The sequence below is a fragment of the Myxocyprinus asiaticus genome, chromosome 34, assembly GCF_019703515.2.
Source record: "Myxocyprinus asiaticus isolate MX2 ecotype Aquarium Trade chromosome 34, UBuf_Myxa_2, whole genome shotgun sequence".
Lineage (NCBI taxonomy): Eukaryota > Metazoa > Chordata > Actinopteri > Cypriniformes > Catostomidae > Myxocyprinus > Myxocyprinus asiaticus.
In genome coordinates, this window is record NC_059377.1 from 16,704,230 (window position 1) to 16,725,871 (window position 21,642).

At 36.9% G+C, this 21,642-nt stretch overlaps 1 protein-coding gene and 1 long non-coding RNA gene across 3 annotated transcripts in view; both read right to left on the reverse strand.

Annotated features, from left to right (window-relative positions):
• The window catches only part of LOC127425193 (uncharacterized), a 230,117-nt gene that overhangs the window by 69,063 nt on the left and 139,412 nt on the right, over positions 1–21,642 (reverse strand). The gene's annotated exons all lie outside the window — the stretch shown is intronic.
• The window catches only part of LOC127425169 (zinc finger protein 704), a 64,794-nt gene continuing 45,306 nt past the window's right edge, over positions 2,155–21,642 (reverse strand). The window contains exons 3-9 of one of the 2 annotated variants that reach the window (XM_051670863.1): positions 19,993–20,096; positions 18,343–18,584; positions 15,263–15,363; positions 10,281–10,536; positions 8,706–8,816; positions 8,033–8,130; positions 2,155–6,037 (exon numbers count right to left, since the gene is read on the reverse strand). In XM_051670863.1, the coding sequence (XP_051526823.1) occupies positions 5,923–6,037; positions 8,033–8,130; positions 8,706–8,816; positions 10,281–10,536; positions 15,263–15,363; positions 18,343–18,584; positions 19,993–20,096 (1,027 nt within the window). In that variant the 3' untranslated portion in view covers positions 2,155–5,922. The remainder of the gene's footprint in view (positions 6,038–8,032; positions 8,131–8,705; positions 8,817–10,280; positions 10,537–15,262; positions 15,364–18,342; positions 18,585–19,992; positions 20,097–21,642) is intronic. The other variant, XM_051670864.1, reaches the window with a different exon arrangement.

Below are 21,642 nucleotides of genomic sequence, written 5' to 3' on the forward strand. Positions count from 1 at the left end.
TTGATATCATCCCAGGCACCATCAATGGCCTCTACTCATTCTTGTTGTTTGTGGCTTGAAACACAAACACACACAAGCACACAGTTATGTAAGTAGACAACTGAGTGGCCCATCTGCCATCTGGCTATTGCTGAGTGTTGGAGTTACTCAAAGAACTCTGTATGCAAAGGCAGTCAATCAGCCAAAGTAAACTCAGACTGGGACATCCTGACATGGGATACGTACACTCAACCTAAACATCTCTACAGATCAAACACTGATGCCAATGAAAGACATATAGGTGTCTGATTAATAACAACTTTCTTCACATCGCTGCAGGAGAAAAGAGACGACGAGACTTTTCTGCAAGTGTACTGTCTTTTTAAAGACCCAATGAAATCAACATTGGTGTTTTGTTGTTTTTGGTCCATGCCTGTTAGCTTTGAGGCTGTATTTGGGTGTTTCTTCAACTTCTGGCACTTTTAGCAGTGTGAGTTTCAAGAAAGTTAAGTAGTCTTTTTTTTTTTTTTTTATAAAAAACCCACATTTCTCAGTATTTTTTTTTTTATTATTATTATTATTATTTGTGTCTAACAATGTCCCACAGTTAATGTACATACATCACAGGAGATTTCTTTTTAAAAAAATGTTTTTTTTTAATAAATAATGAAAATTCCCACCACAGAGTCATTTGCAGCACATCTCAAATTTTGTATTGTGTTTTTCAGTGGTGGAAATGACATTTTTAATGTTTTTTAAATAAAATGGGCCACTCATTTGACTTGCTGAGTGTCAATTCATAGCTAACATTTAATGTATTGTAAATACACACAATTTAATAAAATTTCAGCTTGATTGGAAATTACGCCTAATAATAATATTCTGCTCACAAGTGATATTTACCTTGATTTTTCTTAGTTTTCTTCAAAAACAAATCACTTAATATTTCATCTCAAACATGCTCTTTATTAACACTTTTGTCGACTTCTTTAACAAGTACACTTTTGAAAAAAAAAAATGTTGGAGGCAAAATTGTTTGGTGTGATGGAAATGACCCCACAACTGTGTCATCATTTAAAAAAATAAATTGATAGAAATCATTTTCACACAAATAAATATTGAAATGGTTTATTACTCTTTGTTTAGTTTCTCACAGTTTTCATAGTTAAATATTTAAAGTCTGGGACTATGGTAAAACAATAAATCTATTTATAAGACATTTAAAGTACTAAAAATAAATGATGAAGGCCTAGCAAAAAGTTTCCAAGTGAGTTTTTATGGTAAAAAAAGTTAAAATCTCTTAGTTTTAAAATAAATCAACCCGTGGGACATGAAAGTGGCAGAATTTTAACAAACACCCATGTATGCTAGTGTACTCCTAAAAGTTGACTCTCTCTTCCTGGTAAAATGGACCAAAAATATTTATGACTCATCTTGCACTGCGCAGATTTTTGTCCAGTCAAATGCTTTCTAGAATGACAATGCCCCTCCTCTTAATACAACCCACCACCGACTAGCCAGTTGGAAATCATGGTTCATGATTGCAAAACCATACTAGCGCTTTTTAATCCTATACTTCCTGTTTCAATAGGAAATACGTAACACAGGAAACTGCACTTGTCATGCAAGATCATGGGGTCTTTAAAATTGGCTGAACTACTGTATCATAACGTATTCCAAACTGTATTACAACTCTGGTGACCTAGTAAAAGTACTGAACAGGAAGCATCTTATTCTGTTGTCTAGAATCTGTATGCACACAAGTTCACCTGTGTTAAAGTAGCTTAGAAAATGGATCAACAGTCAAAACAGTTACACATTTGGAATAATATTATAATATCATTAGTTATATCTTATTATAACCTATACTGCATGTTTACACGGAACCAGAAAAGATTACTTCAGCTAAAGACGGCTAACAATTTATCCAGCTGCAAACCTCCATCTCGCTGGATCTGTAATTTGAACAATACAAACTTGATACTGCATAACTATGAGATGTGGAACAAAGTAGGTATTCATGAGCAGCACTAGTCCTAAATACTGTATAACTGTTTACCAGGTAGCTTATATAGGTATTGTAGGTACATTATATATTGTTAAACCTGTGAAACTTGGAGATAATCAACCATAATGCACAAGCATGCTGGAAAAACAACATATTCATGTTGCAGCTTGATACGCACGCGCAATACGTCTCTTTTTATTTTCATGTTCTACAAAATAACAGAGGGCTGTGCACATAGGAAAACTAGCACCCCTAAAGAACACCAGTAACAAGCCCTGGCCAGCTAACACAACTGAAGCCAATATATAAGCACCATGGTGCCACAGGTGTGATACATCATTCAAAATTAAATGTTGCGACTGTAATCTTACGTACGATGAATTCACGCAACAGCGTATCGGAGGCAAGAGCACAATTTAGGTAAAATATTTGTAAATATATTCCAGCGTATCTGGAATATCAGCCAAACAGCATCCAATATTTGCTTCTAAAAGTTACTTAAGTCTCTCTCTTTTTTTTGTAATAGTTCACCCAAAAATGCAAATTCCATCATCATTTACTTACGTTTGTCATTCCAAACCTTGGTGAATTTCTTTATTATGTAGACTACAAAAGGAGAAGTTTAGCAGAATGTTCGTACTGCTCTTTTCCATACAATGTATGTGGATGGTGACCAGAGGCTGACCAAAAACACCATAAAGTAGTTTATACACAATGTAATTTAAGAGCTACAGTGGAGGGGAAGATTTTCAGTGAATTACAGTTTAAATTTTAGTCTGTTCCTCACACACAGATATCGTTAAACTTTAGAAGATTACGGATTTAATGCACAAGTCATATGGAGTACTCTTACGGTACTTTTATGGTACTTTTAGTCATTTTTGGAACTTGCAAGCTCCTGGTCACCATTCACTTGCATTTTATGTTAAAGAGCAGAATGAACATCCTGCCTAACATCTCCATCTGTGATCTACGGAAGAAAAAGTCTTACAGATTTGAAACGACATGAGGGTGAGTAAATGATGAAAGAATTTTCATTTTTGGGTAAACTATCTCTTTTTAAGGAAGGAGTTTTCCGAAGTTTAAACTAAGAGTGTAAACAATTGTAGACGTCAGCTTGCCCTCGTATGTAAAACACCCATGAGATCTCAGACCCTTTGGTTGAAAGTAGCACCAGGAAGGGGACAAAGGGACAAGCATCAGCCTTTATGAGATGTTCCTCACACCAGCAAAAAAAAAAAAAAGAAAAAAAAAGAAAGAAAAAAAAAGCGGGCAAAATATGCAGCTATTCATTGTCAAAACGTCATCCTTTCATCTCTGGTATAAGATCACCAAAACAAATTTTGTCCGGTTTCGGATGTTATGATGGGCACTGATGTAAAATTGGAGTGCTAGAGCCCTTGGGTGCTGGTTTGTGGCTTCAACATAGCTGTGCTTTCACAACCAGGTTGCCTCCAGTCACATGGAAAAACACAAGGCCCTGGAGACCTTTTCCATTGCAATATCTGTTGAATCGTGTCAACAGAAGATGAAAACAAAAAACAGGAAAAAATATTATAGATCAAAAGCAAAGGTCAAAAATATCTTGTTTTCCTACTTATCAATAACATTATAAACATAAACGATGTAGTTTGTGGATATCTTGTATAAGCAACACTCAAATCATATAAGACAAATGGCAGTTTTCAGTCATTTCAAAGGTAAAATGTTGTTTTGGAGGCATTATTTAAGAAAATACTTCAATGCATAATGATTTAACTTGGATCTGATAGGATATACATTATAGTTTCACATTCAAAATGCACATTAAACTTTGTTGTATTATTCTAGTCTCTTTGGCTTTGTTCAAAGAGGCAGCAAAAATCCAATTTTGTGCAGTATCCAACTCAAATAAGTTTAGTTTTTTAAAGTCTGAACAGCAAAAAAACACAAGAAATCTTGTTGACGAACCCGATCCAATGCATATTTATGTGTGGTTTGAAATCCGATTAAAAATCAGATGGAATGTGCCTCAGTCTGAACGGTCAAATCAGATTTCAAGTAGTTTTATGCGTATTCAACAGCATACAAACGGGTCAGTTTTTGATGTAAGAGATAGTCACTTATCATTATTATGGCAACCGTTGTATATACACCGGATACTGACTGCACCATATGAATAGATTTAATCACTTTCAAAAATACAGTGCAAATAGTCAATCCTACTGATTGGAGAAAAGAAAAAAACCATTGGATTTGTGTGCAGTATGAACAAAGCCTTTCTCTGTTTTACCATTAAAACAAAGTTGTTGAAAATACACGTGTTACCTTGGGTGTAAAAAAACAGATTTGGAGAAATTAGGAGACTATATACTGATATAAAGAGTGAATAAGTGAGGAGTCATGTGAGTAAATAAAAACAGACAATGAAATTATCATAATAAGTGTTGTTGTGTTTGCATGTGTACGAGTTAACAAGCTGATGTTGGTGTTATGTAGACGGTGTCATATACTTGTGTATCAGAGCCACCTTAACAGTGCCAGATTAAGAATGGCAACTGAGCTGAGCTGCAAACCAAATGAAACATCTGGGCTGACATCACGCAAGACTAAAGAAACAATCTTCATTCCAACCTGGTCATTCTTTGCAGAAGAAGCCCACTGTGAAAGGACGCCCATCCTCACATGACCAGTGTACTGTCCCAACTACACAAGAATAACAAGACCACACTTGAGTGCTTCCAGTTTGTTGATCTCATGCCGTTGGTTGATCTGTGCTGGAGTGGATGTGGCATTTGCTTTTTTTATTACTTCTTACTTGAACCTGTGAGGTCAGGAAAAAAGGTGAGAGGAAAAGAGCTCTTCACCTACTGGAGGTAAAATGAACCACTCTCTGCTCAGGCATGTTGGTCGACCCTCTTTAGGAAACGTAACTATATTGAGAAACTGTCGATTACTGTATGGCTCTCGTATGAATGCAGTTAAGTCCTCTGCGAATGGAGTCTAGTGGGAATGAGGGGTTGACTGTTTTATACAGCCAGTTCTGCCGTCAGCTTTGACGCGAGTCTATGCCGTTGCATTTTAATGAACGTAGTCTTATAGTAGGAATACACAAAAGCAAAAATGGCAAGTAAAAAAACCTTTTTGGTAGCAATTCCTTTGACAAAAACCACTGAGTTCTCTGCTTAAACCTTAACTGCTGGTTTTGCTTATACTGACGCATCCCTGAACTAAATGTCCTATTGGTAAACACGGATATAAAACCAGAGATATAAAATCTCTCAACTGTAGGTGAAATTGCTTGTGACAGTACAGCTGAAAGGGATAGCTGAAAGTCTTTTTCATCCATTTTGCCTCCCAAACCTTTTATTTTTTGCATTAATGAATTCCCACTCGGGGAGCTATCCAGTCACCCTTGATTTCCCAAAACAAACCCCTGTGGTGGTACATTCTTTGAAAGAGACAAGGGTAAAGCTGGGTTTTCTGGTTGTCCACGTAAAATGGGCAGGAAAAACGTGGAATAGTGCCCATGGAAATAGAAACACTCCCCCGTTCGGTTTTATAGCACTCAAAGTCTCAAAGAGAGCTTTCTTCTATTTTTAAAAGAGCTTGGACTGGGGCTGATCTTGCCTTAGCTGGTCCTTCAAGAACTGACAAGAACTTTTATAAGCAGAATATCAAACACAAAGAGAGAGAGATGGATCACATAAAAGTTTTTTTCTTTTTTGCAGTGTAAAGCAACTCGCCAAGGGAGAGCTGGGAATCTGCAAAAAGAGACAGATGTGTGTTCGTTGAGTTTGGAGGGAATGCATTGGGGTTTGACCCCAGGTCCACATGGGTTTAAGGTGAAGCAGGGTGGGGCTGTGGTCAGTAACAAAGAGAAGAGAAGTTTTGAATTATGCTACGCATGCAAGGGAAGCCCACCCTGTTTTCATTTTCCAGCTATCACAGCTGTTTTAGTCCACAAATCTCTGGCAGGCCTTCTTCCAACGGCAGGCAGTGCACCACATGTCTCTGTTCTCCATGCCGTACACCTTACGACACTTCTTCCCCTCGCCGCGGGACTTCTTACTGCATGGCAAGACAGAAAAATATAAGTTGCAGAAAAACATACAAAAGCAACTTTTCACAAAACAACTAACTTCACGTTCAAACTTTCATACTTCCCGACTATACAGTATGCCAAATGTCAATTGAGTAGTATGTCCGAATCCTGAGTATTCATGAAACAGTAGGCAAGAAATTCCTGGATGACCTACTACATTCAAGTCACATTGAAAATGCTGAATTAAAAAACTGAATTGCTGTATACGTACTTAAGAAAGTTGTTTATTGTGGTCATATTGTACTTGTTTAACAAAACCAGAGTAAATTATTTCCGAGGTTGTAGTATGTCCAGCAATGTATTCATACTACTCAACTAAAGAACATACTTTTTTTTAACAGCTGAGAAGTACGTTCTGCATCAAATGCAGTGCATACTCTGACAGTACCGCCTAATTTGCATGCTTTCCAATTCACTCAGTTGGGCTTCTCTTTAATGTCTGGCGTAATAGCGTTGGGAGACCACAAGGGGGTGATATAACATTTACTGAACAGGTCACAAGGCACAGGTATCACAACACAGGATGGGTATTTTAGAGCTCCTTGCACAGGACGCATACACACAAAAGTTCCTAAGGTTTTTCACTTCTTCAAGAGTGAAAGTGACGTTGATGAGTTTGCAGGTTAGTGTATGAAACTGGTGTAACTGCGCAGACTGAACGATTACAAATTATTATGCAATTTCTCCGTATGTGTCTTTGAAGAGATTACATTCAAGGTGTCAAACCACAAAAAGACATACTCGTAAATGAAAATACATCATGTAGGCTAAATGAAAGATGCATATATACAATATATCATCCACTGATAAGCTTTGTCCTTTGATAAGGATTTGGGTCGATTTTATGGAAAACGATGCGAGTTGCGCTCTGTGGCACTGCAGAATTTTGATGGCGGTGTGCATACCTTCATAGAAAATAATTATTTTGAATTTTAGAATGTGCAATGTCATCTGACAGACACGTCTGGTGTGCAACCCCCTTTAATTTAACCTGCCGTTAACACTTTAACAAAGTTGTGTTGAGAAATATGTTTGAAAACACAAAGACTTTTTGCAAATGGTAGTACAATTTCTATCTAAAAAAAATCCCAATATATATCAATAATCATCGGGAAAATCTTCAGATTACTGATGCATGAAAAAAAGCATCGATCCCAAGACTAGTAATTTCATATTTTATTGTTTTGATTACTATATTGCTACAGTAGTTATGTCAATTGACTACGATATTCTCATAATAAAAGGATAGAAAAATTACATTCCAGGAACTGTTTTTGAAGTAAAAATTATTTTTATATGTCATGAAGAAAATGTGTTCTAAGTCATTGGGAATTTTACGCTTGATTTACCATTGGCCACACAAAAAATTTAAGTCTTAGAAAAGTAATAGCACACCTCTCCTTAACAAACCACATAAATTCAAGTATTATTCATGTCCATAGCACAAACAGTGTGGGAAAAGTTACACTCCGAAGTTTAATAATTAGGTTTTAGGGTGTAGAACAAACCTCTAACTTAAAAGTCTTTTCACATAGAAGGTGACGCGATAATAAGAGACGAACTGCCAATGAGCGGCCGATTCACAATAAAAGCGAGGTGAATGATCGTCATTAGCACATCCATGCCTTTGCAACAGGTGGGGCTAATCAACAAGCAATATAATTTAATTTCTTATTATTTCATTTTCATTGTCAGCGCTTAAATGTTCACTCTACTTGTGAATGGCTCCATAGGAATCTATTGTTTCTATTCAAAATCTTCATCGCAGCGAGAAATCGCGGTGTGAAAAGGCCTTAAACTTCATACATTTTCATTCAGGTCCATTCCTTAGTTCCACAATTGACATTTCATGTATAGACTTTAGAGAAAGACTGAAAGGAAATGGTGTAAACACAATAAACACAAACGTCCTGCAGCCTGCATGTGTTGAAGATACATGGGTGTGTAAGACTGTAAAGTACCTGAGTGAACCTGCAGCTCTGGGGGGAGATGAGAGTACAGCAATAGTCTGAGAGCGCTGTTCCCCAAAGCCCTGAGTCCGGGTGTGAGTGGGAGAGGCCTGCGGTCATGAAAAAAAAAGAAAAGAAAAAAAAAAGAAGAAAAGTTAACATTCTTCAAAAACAGCCAAAAAACATTATCCGCATTGATTTCCTGTCATAAAAGCACAATTTAAAGAGACATGCAAATGTGGTGTCTGCTTAGCTTGTTTTGTGACTGTTTGGATATTTGCTTATGAAGCAGTGATCAGGTATTTGTGAAACTGATAAAAACACATATGCCTGTGGTTGGTATGGTGTGACGGTTGCATTCACTAAGATGGGAGGGGTTTAGATCTCACACATCAGAGTCTGGTTGTAACAGTACAATACTGAAATGTGTGCAAATATGAGCAACCTGACAGCTTTCACTGTCAATCAAATGAGAGGCCAAACTGTGTGTAGATCTAGATGTTTATAAAAGAATATTGGTCAGAATTCGTCTGCATGTGTACAAGGGGCCTGAGGCAATACAATAGAGCACATTGAAGTTCAGTGTGTGTGTGTGTGTATGTCTGTGTGTGTATGTGTGTGTGTGTGTGTGTGTGTGTGTGTGATGGGCACTTTACTGTACAGGAGTGTTTGTGTGTGTACTCACAGAGGTGCCAGTGAATGTGACGGGCGGGGACTGCCAGGAGATACTGAAACTGCTGCCGGAGGGGGTGAAGCCGGTGGAGCTGGTGGAGGGGATAGTGACTGGGGCAGTGGCCTGTGGAGTGACAGGAGGGGCTACAGTCACACTGATTTAGAGTCAGTCTCTTGGGCTTGGGAATGAGACTGAGCTATACAAGTTAGCACTGCATATTATATGAAAGTAATGGGTATTTTAGGACCGTATAATACACAAGCACTTAAAGGGTTAGTTCACCCCAAAATTAAAATTCTCTCATAAATGACTCACCCTTAAGCCATCCCAGATGTCTTTAACAACATTAATGTCTTTCCTTCTTCAGCAGAACCAAAATGAAGATTTTTATAAACACTTTTCAGCTCTGTATGTCCATCCAATGAAAGTGAATGGGTGCCACAAGGCTGCTGGCTGTTTGACGGTTCAAAAGGCATATTTAGGCATCATAAAACTTAATCTACATGACTCTAGTCAATTACTGCCTTCTGAAGCAAACTGATAGGTAAAAATAAATACATAAATAAAATAGATAATTAAAATTGATTAACTTTTAAAACAAATTCCTGCTTGCAGTGGACCCATCGCTTAGATGCTGCGTGACGGTGCGTTCACACGAGAAGTCAGAAGCGCGCGCTTTGCTTACAACAGAGGAACGAACGTCAGGCGAGAGTTAGGTCATTTCAAACAGCGCTGGCCAGAAGTAACGATTTAAAGTAAAAAAGAAATTTATTATCAATTTGTTACTTTCACAAACCTATCAGACATTAATTGATCGACTGGAATCGTGTGGATTACTTTTATGCTGCCTAAATATGCCTTTTGTACCATCAAACAGCCAGCAGCCTGATGGCACCCATTCACTTGCATTGTATGGACATACAGAGCTGAAATATGTTTATAAAAATCTTAATTTTGGTTCTGCTGAAGAAGAAAAGACACATCTGGGATGGCTTAAAGGTGAGTCAATCATGAGAGAATTTTCATTTTTGGGTAAAGTAATCCTTTAAGTTACTCTTTGCAACTTCACAACTCTCTTATTGGTCACTTTAGAGCTAAATTACATTAATTCAGAGTTCATCAGCATTTAAAATTAATTGTTTAACATCTATAGTGTTTGCCTCATTTTTGGATCTCATTTGAACAATTCCTTTTCCTCTGTACATGTTGAACCTTAAGGAAGTGTTGTCTGTTTACATGACTAAGTATTCAGAGGAGCATGTGACTTTTTATCATCATTGAAGTGATTTGGCCTTTTTATACTGTGTTACAGTGTATTGTGAGCAAGGAATGGCTGTATTTACAGATTTTCTGTCATCAGTCATATGGGGACCAACTATTATGAAATATTTAGTTATTTTGTGATTGCTGAAATACAGTGGAATTTCCATGTCTCAAAATATGGTACTTTGTATTATTTGCATGATCATTTTTTTTAATAACTGGTGGGTGTGTTTTAAGGGAATTAATGTACATATTGACACACTGTATGTACATTTCCAGAGGATAAACTGATCATGATCGGATGATGGTATGAAAGGGCAGTACCTGGTAGGCATGGTCTGTATGCACTAAGTAGAGTGCACTTGGAGCAGAGCGACTGAGAGGAGTGGTGCTGCTCTCACTCTTTGTCCCGTTAGTGCCGTCCGGCTGTCTCTGGTCCAGGACCGGTGGGGGAGACAGCACAGATGGGGACACAGGAGACAGGCTGCTCAGACCGTCCGCCACAGAGTCTGTGTTCAGTTTAATCTCTGTGTAGTAGAAATCCTCCTCACCATCACTGCACTCTGAGTCACAATTTCTCCTAAAGAGGAGAAAGTATTGCAACATTTTATACAAGTAGTATGACATATTATCATGTAGTGTGGTATCGCATAGTACAAAGGAGAATGCTACAGTATAGTGGAGTATAGTATGGTTTTGTATAGTTTAGTGTAGAGCAGTATTGTATAATATATTATAGTGTGCAACAGTATAGTGGAGAATAGTATTTTATTTTATAATATTGTGTAGAGCAGTATAGCATAGTAAAATATAAAAGAGTAAGCTACAGTATAGTGCAGTATAGTACACTCTGCACATAGTACAGTGGACTATAGAAAGTATAGTACAGCATGCTAAAGTATAGTTATGCTACAGTATAGTAAAGTGTAGTATAGTATAGTACAGAATAGTATAGTACAGTTTAGTATGCTACAGTATTGTTGTGCTAAAATACAGTGGAGTACAGAAAATATAGTACAGTGTGCTACATTATAGTATGCTACAGTATAGTAAAGTGGAGTATAGTATAGAACAAAATAGTATAGTTCAGTTTAGTAAGCTAATGTATAGTGTGCTACCGTATAGTGAAGTGGACTATAGTATAGTACAGTTTAGTATGCTACAGTATTGTTGTGCTAAAATACAGTGAATTGGACTATAGTATATTATGCTACAGTATAGTGAAGTAGAGCAATGTTTCCCAACCACTGTGCTGTGAAAGATTGTCAGGTGTGCTGTTGAAAATGATCAAATTCAACAAAATAAATAAAAAATAAAAAAATAATTTCAGGGATGCAAACTCCTCACGTTTTGGTAAATTAGAGCATTTTGAAATAATAATCAGTCACTTTGGTGATTGTAAAAAGCTACAATTAAAATCTGTAGGAAAATGATACCGTAGATCCGCTTTGTTCTTATAATGTTTAAATATTCTGCTAAAGTAGATTTGTAATCATGCAAGTTTTAATGAAGTAGAAGGACGTTATTGAAACTCACTATTATTAGACTATTATTGTTGTCTTTTTGGATGAAAAATAATGCTCAAACTGAAAGAAAATTATAGATCTTCTTTGTTCTTTTAATGCTTAATCACTACAGTTGCTTGGTAGATTTCGGTCGTGAATGACTCAAAATGATTCAATGACTCGCTCATAGCACATAAGATGCTCATTTGTCGCCACCTAGTGACATTTCCAGAAGGGGTCACTGAACTAATCAGTTGATAAAATTTAACAAATTTGTGACAGAAGAAAGCCACACCAAAATACCCTTTATTTTGTAGCTAATTCTGCACAATAGTGCAGTTAATTTGCTATATCACTTGAATCACTAAAAATTGCAGGAATTTGTGCCTTTAGCTTATTATAAAAAAATTAAATAAAAATGTTAATAGTATGTTGTTAATGAAAAAAAATTTTCATGGACCAGTGATTGTCTCACCTTTTTTTCGCCCCTCATGAGTTTGCATCCCTGTTTTGTTATGCTACAATATAGTGAAGTGGAGTAGTACAGTATATTATAGTATGCTACTGTATAGTGAAGTAGACTATAGTATGGTATAGTGTGCTACAGTATAGTTAAGTTGACTATAGTATAGTAAAATATATAATAGTATGCTACAGTTTTGTTATAAAGAGTGGTGGTGGCATGGTGGGCTAAAGCACAGAACTGGTAAGCAGATGGTTGCCGGTTCGATCCCTACAGCCACCACCATTGTGTCCTTGAACAAGGCACTTAACTCCAGGTTGCTGGGGGGGCGGGTTGTCCCTGTAATAAGTGCACTGCAAGTCGCTTTTTGATAAAAGTGTCTGCCAAATGCATAAATGTAAATGTAATGCTACAGTATAGTGAAGTGGACTATAGTATGGTATAGTGTGCTACAGTATAGTGAAGTGGACTATAGTATGGTATAGTGTGCTACAGTATAATGAAGTGGACTATAGTATGGTATAGTGTGCTACAGTATAATGAAGTGGACTATAGTATGGTACAGTGTGCTACAGTATAGTGAAGATGACTATAGTATGGTATAGTGTGCTACAGTATAGTGAAGTGGAGTACAGTATAGTATAGTATATTATAGTATGCTACAGTACATTGAAGTGGACTATAGCATAGTAAAGTATAGAATAGTATTTTAGTATTGTAAAGTATGTTACAGTATATTTATAGTACAGTATAATAAAGTGGAGTATAGCTGGAGTATAGCTTAGTACAGTATAGTATATCACAGTATAGTATGGGGTGATTTAGGAAAGCAGAGTGTATTGTATGGTATAGTACCATAGATTAGTGTGGTGTTGAATAGTAAAAGGTAGTGCAGTGGTATGTTACAGTACAGTTAAGTAGAGCGCTGTACGCTACAGTATAGTGGAGTATAGTATGATATTGGTTGAGCCTGATTTTAGCCACACCCAAAATTATGGGATCGAACTACTCACCATACGGCCATGATGAACAGGGATGCAGTCTCACTTCCTGCTTGTATTTTTCTTTGAGATGTTGGATCTGTTTGTTTTGTTACAGACATTTTGTAGGATAAATTTGTGAACAAAGTGCTCAGAAAGTCAGACAGCTTAGGTTTAATACTAATATTATGGTTGAGCTTTTATTTTTTAAGCTGAAACCACTTGATTTATTATTTTTAAAATTTTTTCATGTGTATGGAAAACAAGCTGTATGACCAAGCAGTCATTAACTTCAATGACAATTCAAAAGTAGTGTTTGTCCTTGCAAATACGGATGATAGAACAATTGTTATGTCTTTAATAATTAATCACTACATTTTATTTATCATAAAATGTTTGTGTTTGTAATATTTTCAACATAAAGCTTTTTTTTTAAGATTATGCAAAATATTTGAGGGAAAATGACACAAAATGTCACTACCGAAACAGTGAAGTCACTACCGAAACACCTGGTGTTATTTCGTTAATAAAGGAAAATTGAGTTATTAACTAAAAGTTTATGATAATGATTGATTAAATATACATTTAGTTTCATGAATAATTAACTCTCAAATCAGTATCATGAAGCGTATGTATTTTACAGAGAAAATCTGCATTTTGATTTTTAGTAAACTTATAAATTGTACTTTGAAATTTGTTAAAAGTGTAATTTTTGTTATTATTTGACTATAAAAATCTTTTAGAAAAATTAATAAAAAATAATGTTTAGAGGGGGGATGGAAACAAATTCTTATTAGATAAATATAATCCCTTTTATTTTGGTGTATTTCTATGTTTCGGTAGTGATATATTTTTGGGAAAAGAAAAACATTTTTAAAAAAATCTGAAAATATATGAAAACTGACTGTTCTTTTACTAAATATTCGTACCTAAGATATGGTACAATATATACATGGACACATTTTTGAAAAAAAAAAAATATTTATATATATATATATATATATATATATATATATATATATATATATTTATTTTTTTTTGTTTTATTTATTTTATTTTTATTTTTTTTTATTTTATTTTTTTTAAAGGTTTCCACCTTTGAGTTTGCACCAATTCGGTAAAATTGTCCACATATTATTGTGCTGTATGTTATAGTATAGTGAAGTGGAATATAATATGGTATACTAAAAATCTTATTCTCAATGTTTCAATAGCTACATAAGGTATAAAACATAGGCTACTGTAAGTTCCTCATGCCCTTCCACTGAACCAAAGAAATATTAGACATTCTCTAAAATCCTCCTGGTATCTCCCAGCAGTACTGACATTTGTGTGGTTTAATTAGATATAAAGTGAGGGTAACATAAACCTTCCTTCATCATCATCTGGCCTTGCCTGTCATTACTTTCTGCCCGGCAGCAACTGAGTAAGTGTGGTGATAATCCTGCTGGAATTACTCTCACGTTTTGACACTGAATCAGGAGCAATCTGCTGTCTCTTATCTCACAATATTGGCTATCCAGAGTCCACTGTGATAAATGTCTGTCCAGAGACTGAATAAAACCATAAAAATTTGTACATGAAATGTAATTATGGCTGTGGAAAACTTTGTTTGAAGTCTTTTTCTGCGTGTCATTGTGTATACATGTGTCAATTTTTATGATGTGTATCCATGATTGCAGATACAGTGGGGTCCAAAAGTCCACTTGTGGAACGCCTCTATTTTTATAATTTACTAAAAATGTAACAAATCATTACGAGTTATAATATTATTACACTGAAATAGTTAACATGCATTTCTTGGTATTCATCCCTTTTGCTTTAATGACAGCATACACTTGAGCTGAAATGGACTTCAAAGGTTGATGAAAACCCTGATGATTCATGTTATCCAGCATAATTTGAGAATGCTCCAAAGAGCATCATGTGTGCTTCAATGGAAGCAAAGAAATCTGACCTTTTACACACAGTAGGGCTGCACGATAATGGTTTAATCAAAATTACAACCAAGATTATTATTATGTAATTTGAGAATTATTTTTACTATACAGATTTATTGTACTTTCATATTATCCCAAATCAAAAGAACATTACTGTATTTAAAAATAAGAAAATGAAAAATAAATGTGAAACACAGAGGAACTTGTTATAGGGTCTCAGTTCACTTTTCACTTTTTTTGGGATCCATTCAACTTGAATATTATATGAATAATATTATATTATTGCAATATAATACCTTATTATTATAATTAACAAGATTACTATATTTCTGTAATCATGTCTTAACTTTCACACAGCATTGCTATGCAGTCTTAAGACTTTTTTACCCCACTGTATGCCAGTGTCAATATGCCTTACCCGAGATGGACGGTTCGAATGTGCCTCTGGATCCCAGCAGCTGTGCTCAAGACCTTCCCACAGTTCTTCCACAGGCACTTGAACATCACTTTCATGGAGTTCTGTGAGAGAAACAGTTGCACAGTGAGAACACTCATCCACATCAACTGGCAGACCTCTTCTCCCCTGCATTCAGAGTTTCACAAAGGTCTGACAGGAAGAAAAAAGCCCTTTAATCTCTCTTTCCTTCCATTAAGCAGTCAGAGCTCAGAGACCCAGCAAGACACTCATCCTCATGTCTCTCTTGCTCTAGTCAGAGGCTGGTAATTGGTCGGCATTGAGAGTGACACCTTAGTGAAGTCTTCAGAGCTCATGCTTTTTTTACACAATGTGTCAGCACTACTTACAGAATTGTCATTTGAGAACAGTAGCATCCACGCCAAAACTGCGCTCAAGCTGAAAGAGCAAGTGAGCATTAGCAAAAATGAAAGTCTTAATACTTCGATCTCGACATATGCTTTTATACTGGGCGTCGTGCGGTAGTTTGTTTACCATTGTCGAGACGCTAATTTAATTTTCACAAGATGGCCATTGTATCTGTCTGGCAAACAAAAGAGCTCTTTCCTGTTTAATCAACTCGTCATGACCCTGGATGACAACAGAACCCCCAATTCCCAGTGCTATAAACCAGCTACTAATTAATAACAGAACTCAAACTGGCTGGTTTCCTTGTGTTGAAATCAACTAGAAGGCAGTTGAAGGTCAAAGCAGCAAACTCTGCCATTTGTCTTCAGTTTGCAAGTATTCTTTAGAAGATGCTGCCAGGAATGACACTGGGACATGACTGATTGATGGCTGAGGAGGCAGCTAATCATTTCATACCAATTTCCAACAAATTAATCTAATAAGGGATCGCACATGGCTGGAAATGAGACCGATGTAGATAACTGCTTCTTTAACTATGCCTCTCGCTCTTCACTAACATCTATATCATTTCACTAAGTTCTAATTTCTGGATGTCCCTTACAAAAAAGTACCTTCACAGAACAAATACCAAGATAGTACCATGGTATTTTTGTTTTTTCTGAGGTTACTTTTTGTAAGTGGCACCTTGAAGCACCATGTAAATCCCATGGTGCATTAATCATTCAGTACAATGGTATATGTCAAAGTACCATTATATTAAAATAAGACACTATGACAGTACCAAGGTACTATCATGGTTTTTAAACTTGGTACCATTGTAATATGTTGTAATACCATGACACCTGAAATTGGCAATCATTCAGCACCATGGTATTTATCAAAGTACCATGGTTTAACCATCTGATACAATACCTGTACCAAGGTGGTTTTTAGACATAGTACCATGATAATATCATGTTGTTTTGAGATGTACCTTTGAGTACCATGGTACATGAAGATGTTAATAATTCAGTACCATGGAATATATCAAGTAAGAAATACATTACATCTATCAGATTCTATCTATCATCTGATAGTCATCACTGTGCCATGGCATTAAACAGTAGTTTTAGTAAGGGCTGTAAATATAATTATAATAATATAATAATAAAGAATATAATAATATATTAATTTTTTAGGGCTATACATTTTAATATATTTATAGTATCATTCTCCATTATAACAATAATATATAATTTATATATATAGAAATGCATATTTATTACTTTCCTATCAAAAGCATGGATAATGACAGATGTAACGTAAACAAAGCAATGACAAACATCGGCACTGCTGTTCTTCTGGAGTCATGCGAGAGTGACAATAAGGAAGATAAAGAAGGCCTATTCATTCCCAAAAATGAGGGAAGAGTGACAGAATCTGTGATGCACCTGACAACATAGCTGACAAATAGGAAGATAAAGTAGACTGGTGCCTGTGAATAGCCTAGTTCATTGATAATTTGTCTTTGTAAAGTCAAGTAAATGGTCTTTGTACACACCATCATCACATCTAGAAAAGGCGCCTCCTAAATAAGCCATATCCCAGAGAGGACAGTATGTTATTAAAAGTTAAGAAATATGTGTCACAAGGGTCCTTTAATAATTCTCTGACATATTTCAGTCATGACATGTGTCCTAAAACATGGCAGTCTTACAGTACTTTAAATTCAGGAACGAATTCTCAAATGCACAAACATAAATATACATCCTACAACCCCTGCATTTTCAAGGCCTTTAAAAACCAGAAACATACTGTATTTAAAGGTTAATTTTCTTAAACTGTAAACAAGGTGTCTCTGTGGCACTATGAAAATTTTGTTTGTTTTGAGCGACCCGTCTCAAGAGACAATAACATTGACCAGACCAATGGCGTGAGTTAGGGGCAGGACTTCGATCAACGACAGATGGGGGCCATTTTTAGAAAGCTGTTTTGAAAACAATGTTTATTTTTGCAATTAGAAATTAGAAATCGCATACTGTCAGAGTATGTACTGCTTTTATGAAGGACGCACTTCTCAGCTGGTAAAACTGTACATTCTTTATATGCATGCGAGTCGTATGAATAGATTCCAGACATACTTCATCCGGGGCTGTGGGTATTGTCCCGTGACGCAAATATATGACGCAATAACAACAACCGTGAAAATAATCTACTCTGATTTTGCAGCATTTAATTTAAGGAACAACTTTCTTGGTAGATATAGCACTTAGAGTTGAGAAGAGCCATGATGTCTCCTCAGCTCACGAGGGATTATGGGATCGCAAAATGTCCAGTCGATCCGCACTTCAGAATCTCGCCAGAAATAGTAGGTCTTCTGGGTATTTCTCACGTATTGTTTTATCAGCACTGAGGATTCGGACATCCTACTCCATTTGCATACTGTTTTTGGCATACTATATATAGTAGGGAAGTATGGATATTCGGACGCAGCAAGTGTATGGGTCTTTGTCTCACTCAAAATTGCATTTGCATTTTATTTTCAGGATCACAAACCACGGCAAGGTGGCTGCAGATTTCCATGCAGCTCATTGTAAATCTATTAACTTTCTCCATCCTCTCTACCTATGGTATCATTTAAGTGAGTTATGCCTGATTAAATCTCCATAAGTGAAGGTGAGATGACAGCAGCTCACCTTGCGTTTGCGGGGGATGGGCTCGTCGAATAGCAAGCTGTTCCCGTCATGCTCATCAATGTTGTCGTCTGGCAGGCCGTTGAGGCTGGGCATGCGGAAGGGTTTGAAGCTGTCAGCGGACAGGGGTGGTGATGGCGTCGAGGGGTTGGACTGGTCACTGGGTGCGCTCCAACTCCAGTACCCACTGCTGCTGTAGCTTGACGGGGTGAAGCCTCCATCCTTCCAAGACCCATTTAGACCTTCTGTATGGACAGATTGGTTGATGGTAGAAGACATTTATGGATAATCATTAACCAACCACATATACAGCTTTATAAAACAATAAGTGTAATGAGGAGTAACTAATAGCAACAGGAGTAACTCTCACTATGCATTGGTGCTGTAACATAACATAAATTCACCCTGAAGTTAAAATCCTAATTATATTACATAAAAGCCCTACAAAAAATATAGCCCATCCTCATCAAGGTCTTAAAGGGGCCCTATCATGTAAAACAGGACTGTGACATCACAAACTGCAGCCCTTTAACAAATGACCACCCACGTTTACATATTAATACCTATTAAGTAACATGTCCGGGCATTGTTACTCACATTGTATGCAAAGAGGTATGCCATTCATAGCAGAGTTAATTTACGTTTAAGTTTGAAAGGTAGAGTAGCAAATACAGTGCGTTTAATTTAAAAAAACGTGTCCTAACCAGATGCAACACGATAAATTTGACAAGCGATTAAAAAAAATAAATAAATCATTCAATCAATCAATCAGTCAATCAATGGTCGAAAATCCAGCACCACATAGTATTAACTATTAATTATGTTCAGATTGACTTTTATTGTGTGCACCACACATCATATCAAATTTTTTTGCATCATATGGACATGGATATATAAAACTACATTAAGGCTGTTTTAGTGCAAGTAACTTTCACTAACATTTTAAGTTAACTTTAAGAGAAACATTTTTTTAAAATGCTTTAAAGTGTAGGATATGGTCCCTTTAAGCTATTATTATATAACAGCTTTTTTTTTTTTTTCATTTTCTCCCCAATTTGGAATTCCCAATTCCCAATGCACTCTAAGTCCTCCTGGTGGCGTAGTGACTCGCCTCAATCCGGGTGGTGGAGGACGAATCTCAGCTGCTCCGCGTCTGAGACCGTCAACCCGCGCAACTTATCACGTGGCTTGTTGAGCACGTTGCCACGGAGACATAGCGCGTGTGGAGGCTTCGCGGCATCCAAAGCGGCATCCACGCACAACTCACCACGCACCCCACCGAGAGCGAACCACATTCTAGCAACCACGAGGAGGTTACCCCATGTGACTCTACCCTCCTTAGCAACTGGGCCAATTTGGTTGCTTAGGAGACCTGGCTAGAATCCAGCACACCCTGGGATTCGAACTTGTGAACTCCAGGGTTGGTAGTCAGCATCTTTACTCACTGAGCTACCCAGGCCCCCATTATATAACAGCTTTAAGACAAGACAACAAAAATCTTTCATAACAGCTGAACCAGTGCTGTTTCACGTGACAATGAAAACAGGAAACTGCTGAGTCAAAAGCTTGCTAACTCCGCAGCTCAAAAAAGATAGTGTGGAAATGAGCTCATGAGAGCTGGGTTCAGTGTAGTTGTGTTTTGAAGACACTTACCACTAAACTTTACAGGAGGACTGCGCACCAAAGGACTAGTGGACAGGCTGGTCAGCACCATGGCGGCTGTCACTTTGTCCATGTCCAATTCTTCCTCTGATTTCCTGTAAGATGAAGCAAGAAACATCACTTGATTTATTTATTCCATTTATATAAGACTTTTCTAACACTCTAAGCACTTCACAAATGGATAATACTTTTAACCACCATGAGTGGAGAGGAGACAGAGAGTAATGTAGCCAATCCATGTGTATATTGGGATGATAAGGTAGCTATGATAGACAAAGGCCAGTGGGCAAAATTGGCCAGGACACCAGGGTTACACCCTTAAGGGCTGTTAAATGCTAGACACAGTGCAACGAATGGAACAGAATGCAAGTGTTTCATGACACACAGTTGTTGCAGCGGTCAAAAATGTCCATCTAGCGCATGTTAACGCAGACATTTTTTATTTTAAAACAGCGCAAACTAACGCAAAAATGTATTTGGTGTGAACGGCCAATTATTCTGTCCGAGAAATACCCTGGAATTTTTCATGATCCAAAGGATGGTGCTTTATTACAGTAGTGTCTCTGTGACTATACTGGAGCTTTAGGACACACATAGGCCAATGGATGTTCGCGAAGCAACCAGCTGTTTTTCATAATCCAGTCAATACAAATTACATGCGAGTTGCTCCGAGGTTCAATGGCAGCTGCTTTTGTTTGTTGTTGCGGGATCTCTAAAGCCGCATTGCACAGCGTTCATGTGATGGACAGACTCGGAACATCTGCCCTGACAAATGACTCTAATCACTCATACAAGCACAGTGTAATGGCATGTTTCTTTACGATAGTGATAATGATAATGACCAGCCTATCTCATGGCTTTACATGTTTACATTTACTCACTTTTATGTACTTTTAAACCTGTATGACTTTCTTCCTTCTGTGGAACAATAGCAGAATGTTTGGGACTGAAAGCCTTCACCATTATCTTTTATTGTATGGAAAAAAGATGCAATGAAAAGTGAATGGTGACTGAGGATAAAGTTCTGCCTAACATCTCCTTTTTGGTTCCAAAGAAAAAAAAAGTCATAAGGGTTTGAAACAACATGAGAGTGCGTAAATGGGTGAACTATCCTTTTAAATTAAAATTGTATTTAAACTTTCGCATCCTGTTTGCTACCACAAATCAAATTCAACTCCAGTTTAGGAAATGATTAAGAATTGAAAAGGCATTCTCGATTCAATTCTGTATGGCAAACAAGCCTTGTACGAAATACGTGTCACTGTTTGTATCCAGAGAAGGACATTGTAAAATCTCGAACTGGCATTTTCTTTCCTGTGATTGAAGGATAGAGAATGAATGTGTTGATCTGCAGAAGGTGTAATAAATCTTCTCACCTGTCAGCTCAGAGAAGCACATTCTCTCTTGGGAAAACCTGTGCTGCCCTACCAAAGGCACAGCGTGAATTCTCATAAGTGAGAAAGAGAGACCGACCCCTGGCTGACAGAGTAGACTGGGCATCCACTAGAGAAAGCCTAATTTATGTTTCTTGTGTCATGAGAATGATGTCATTACGGCTTTTGGATAAATCACGCCAGGCAACCGTCGTTTTCCGATGCCACTTATCCCAGGACCCCAATATTACAGCCGCTTCCTGGTCAC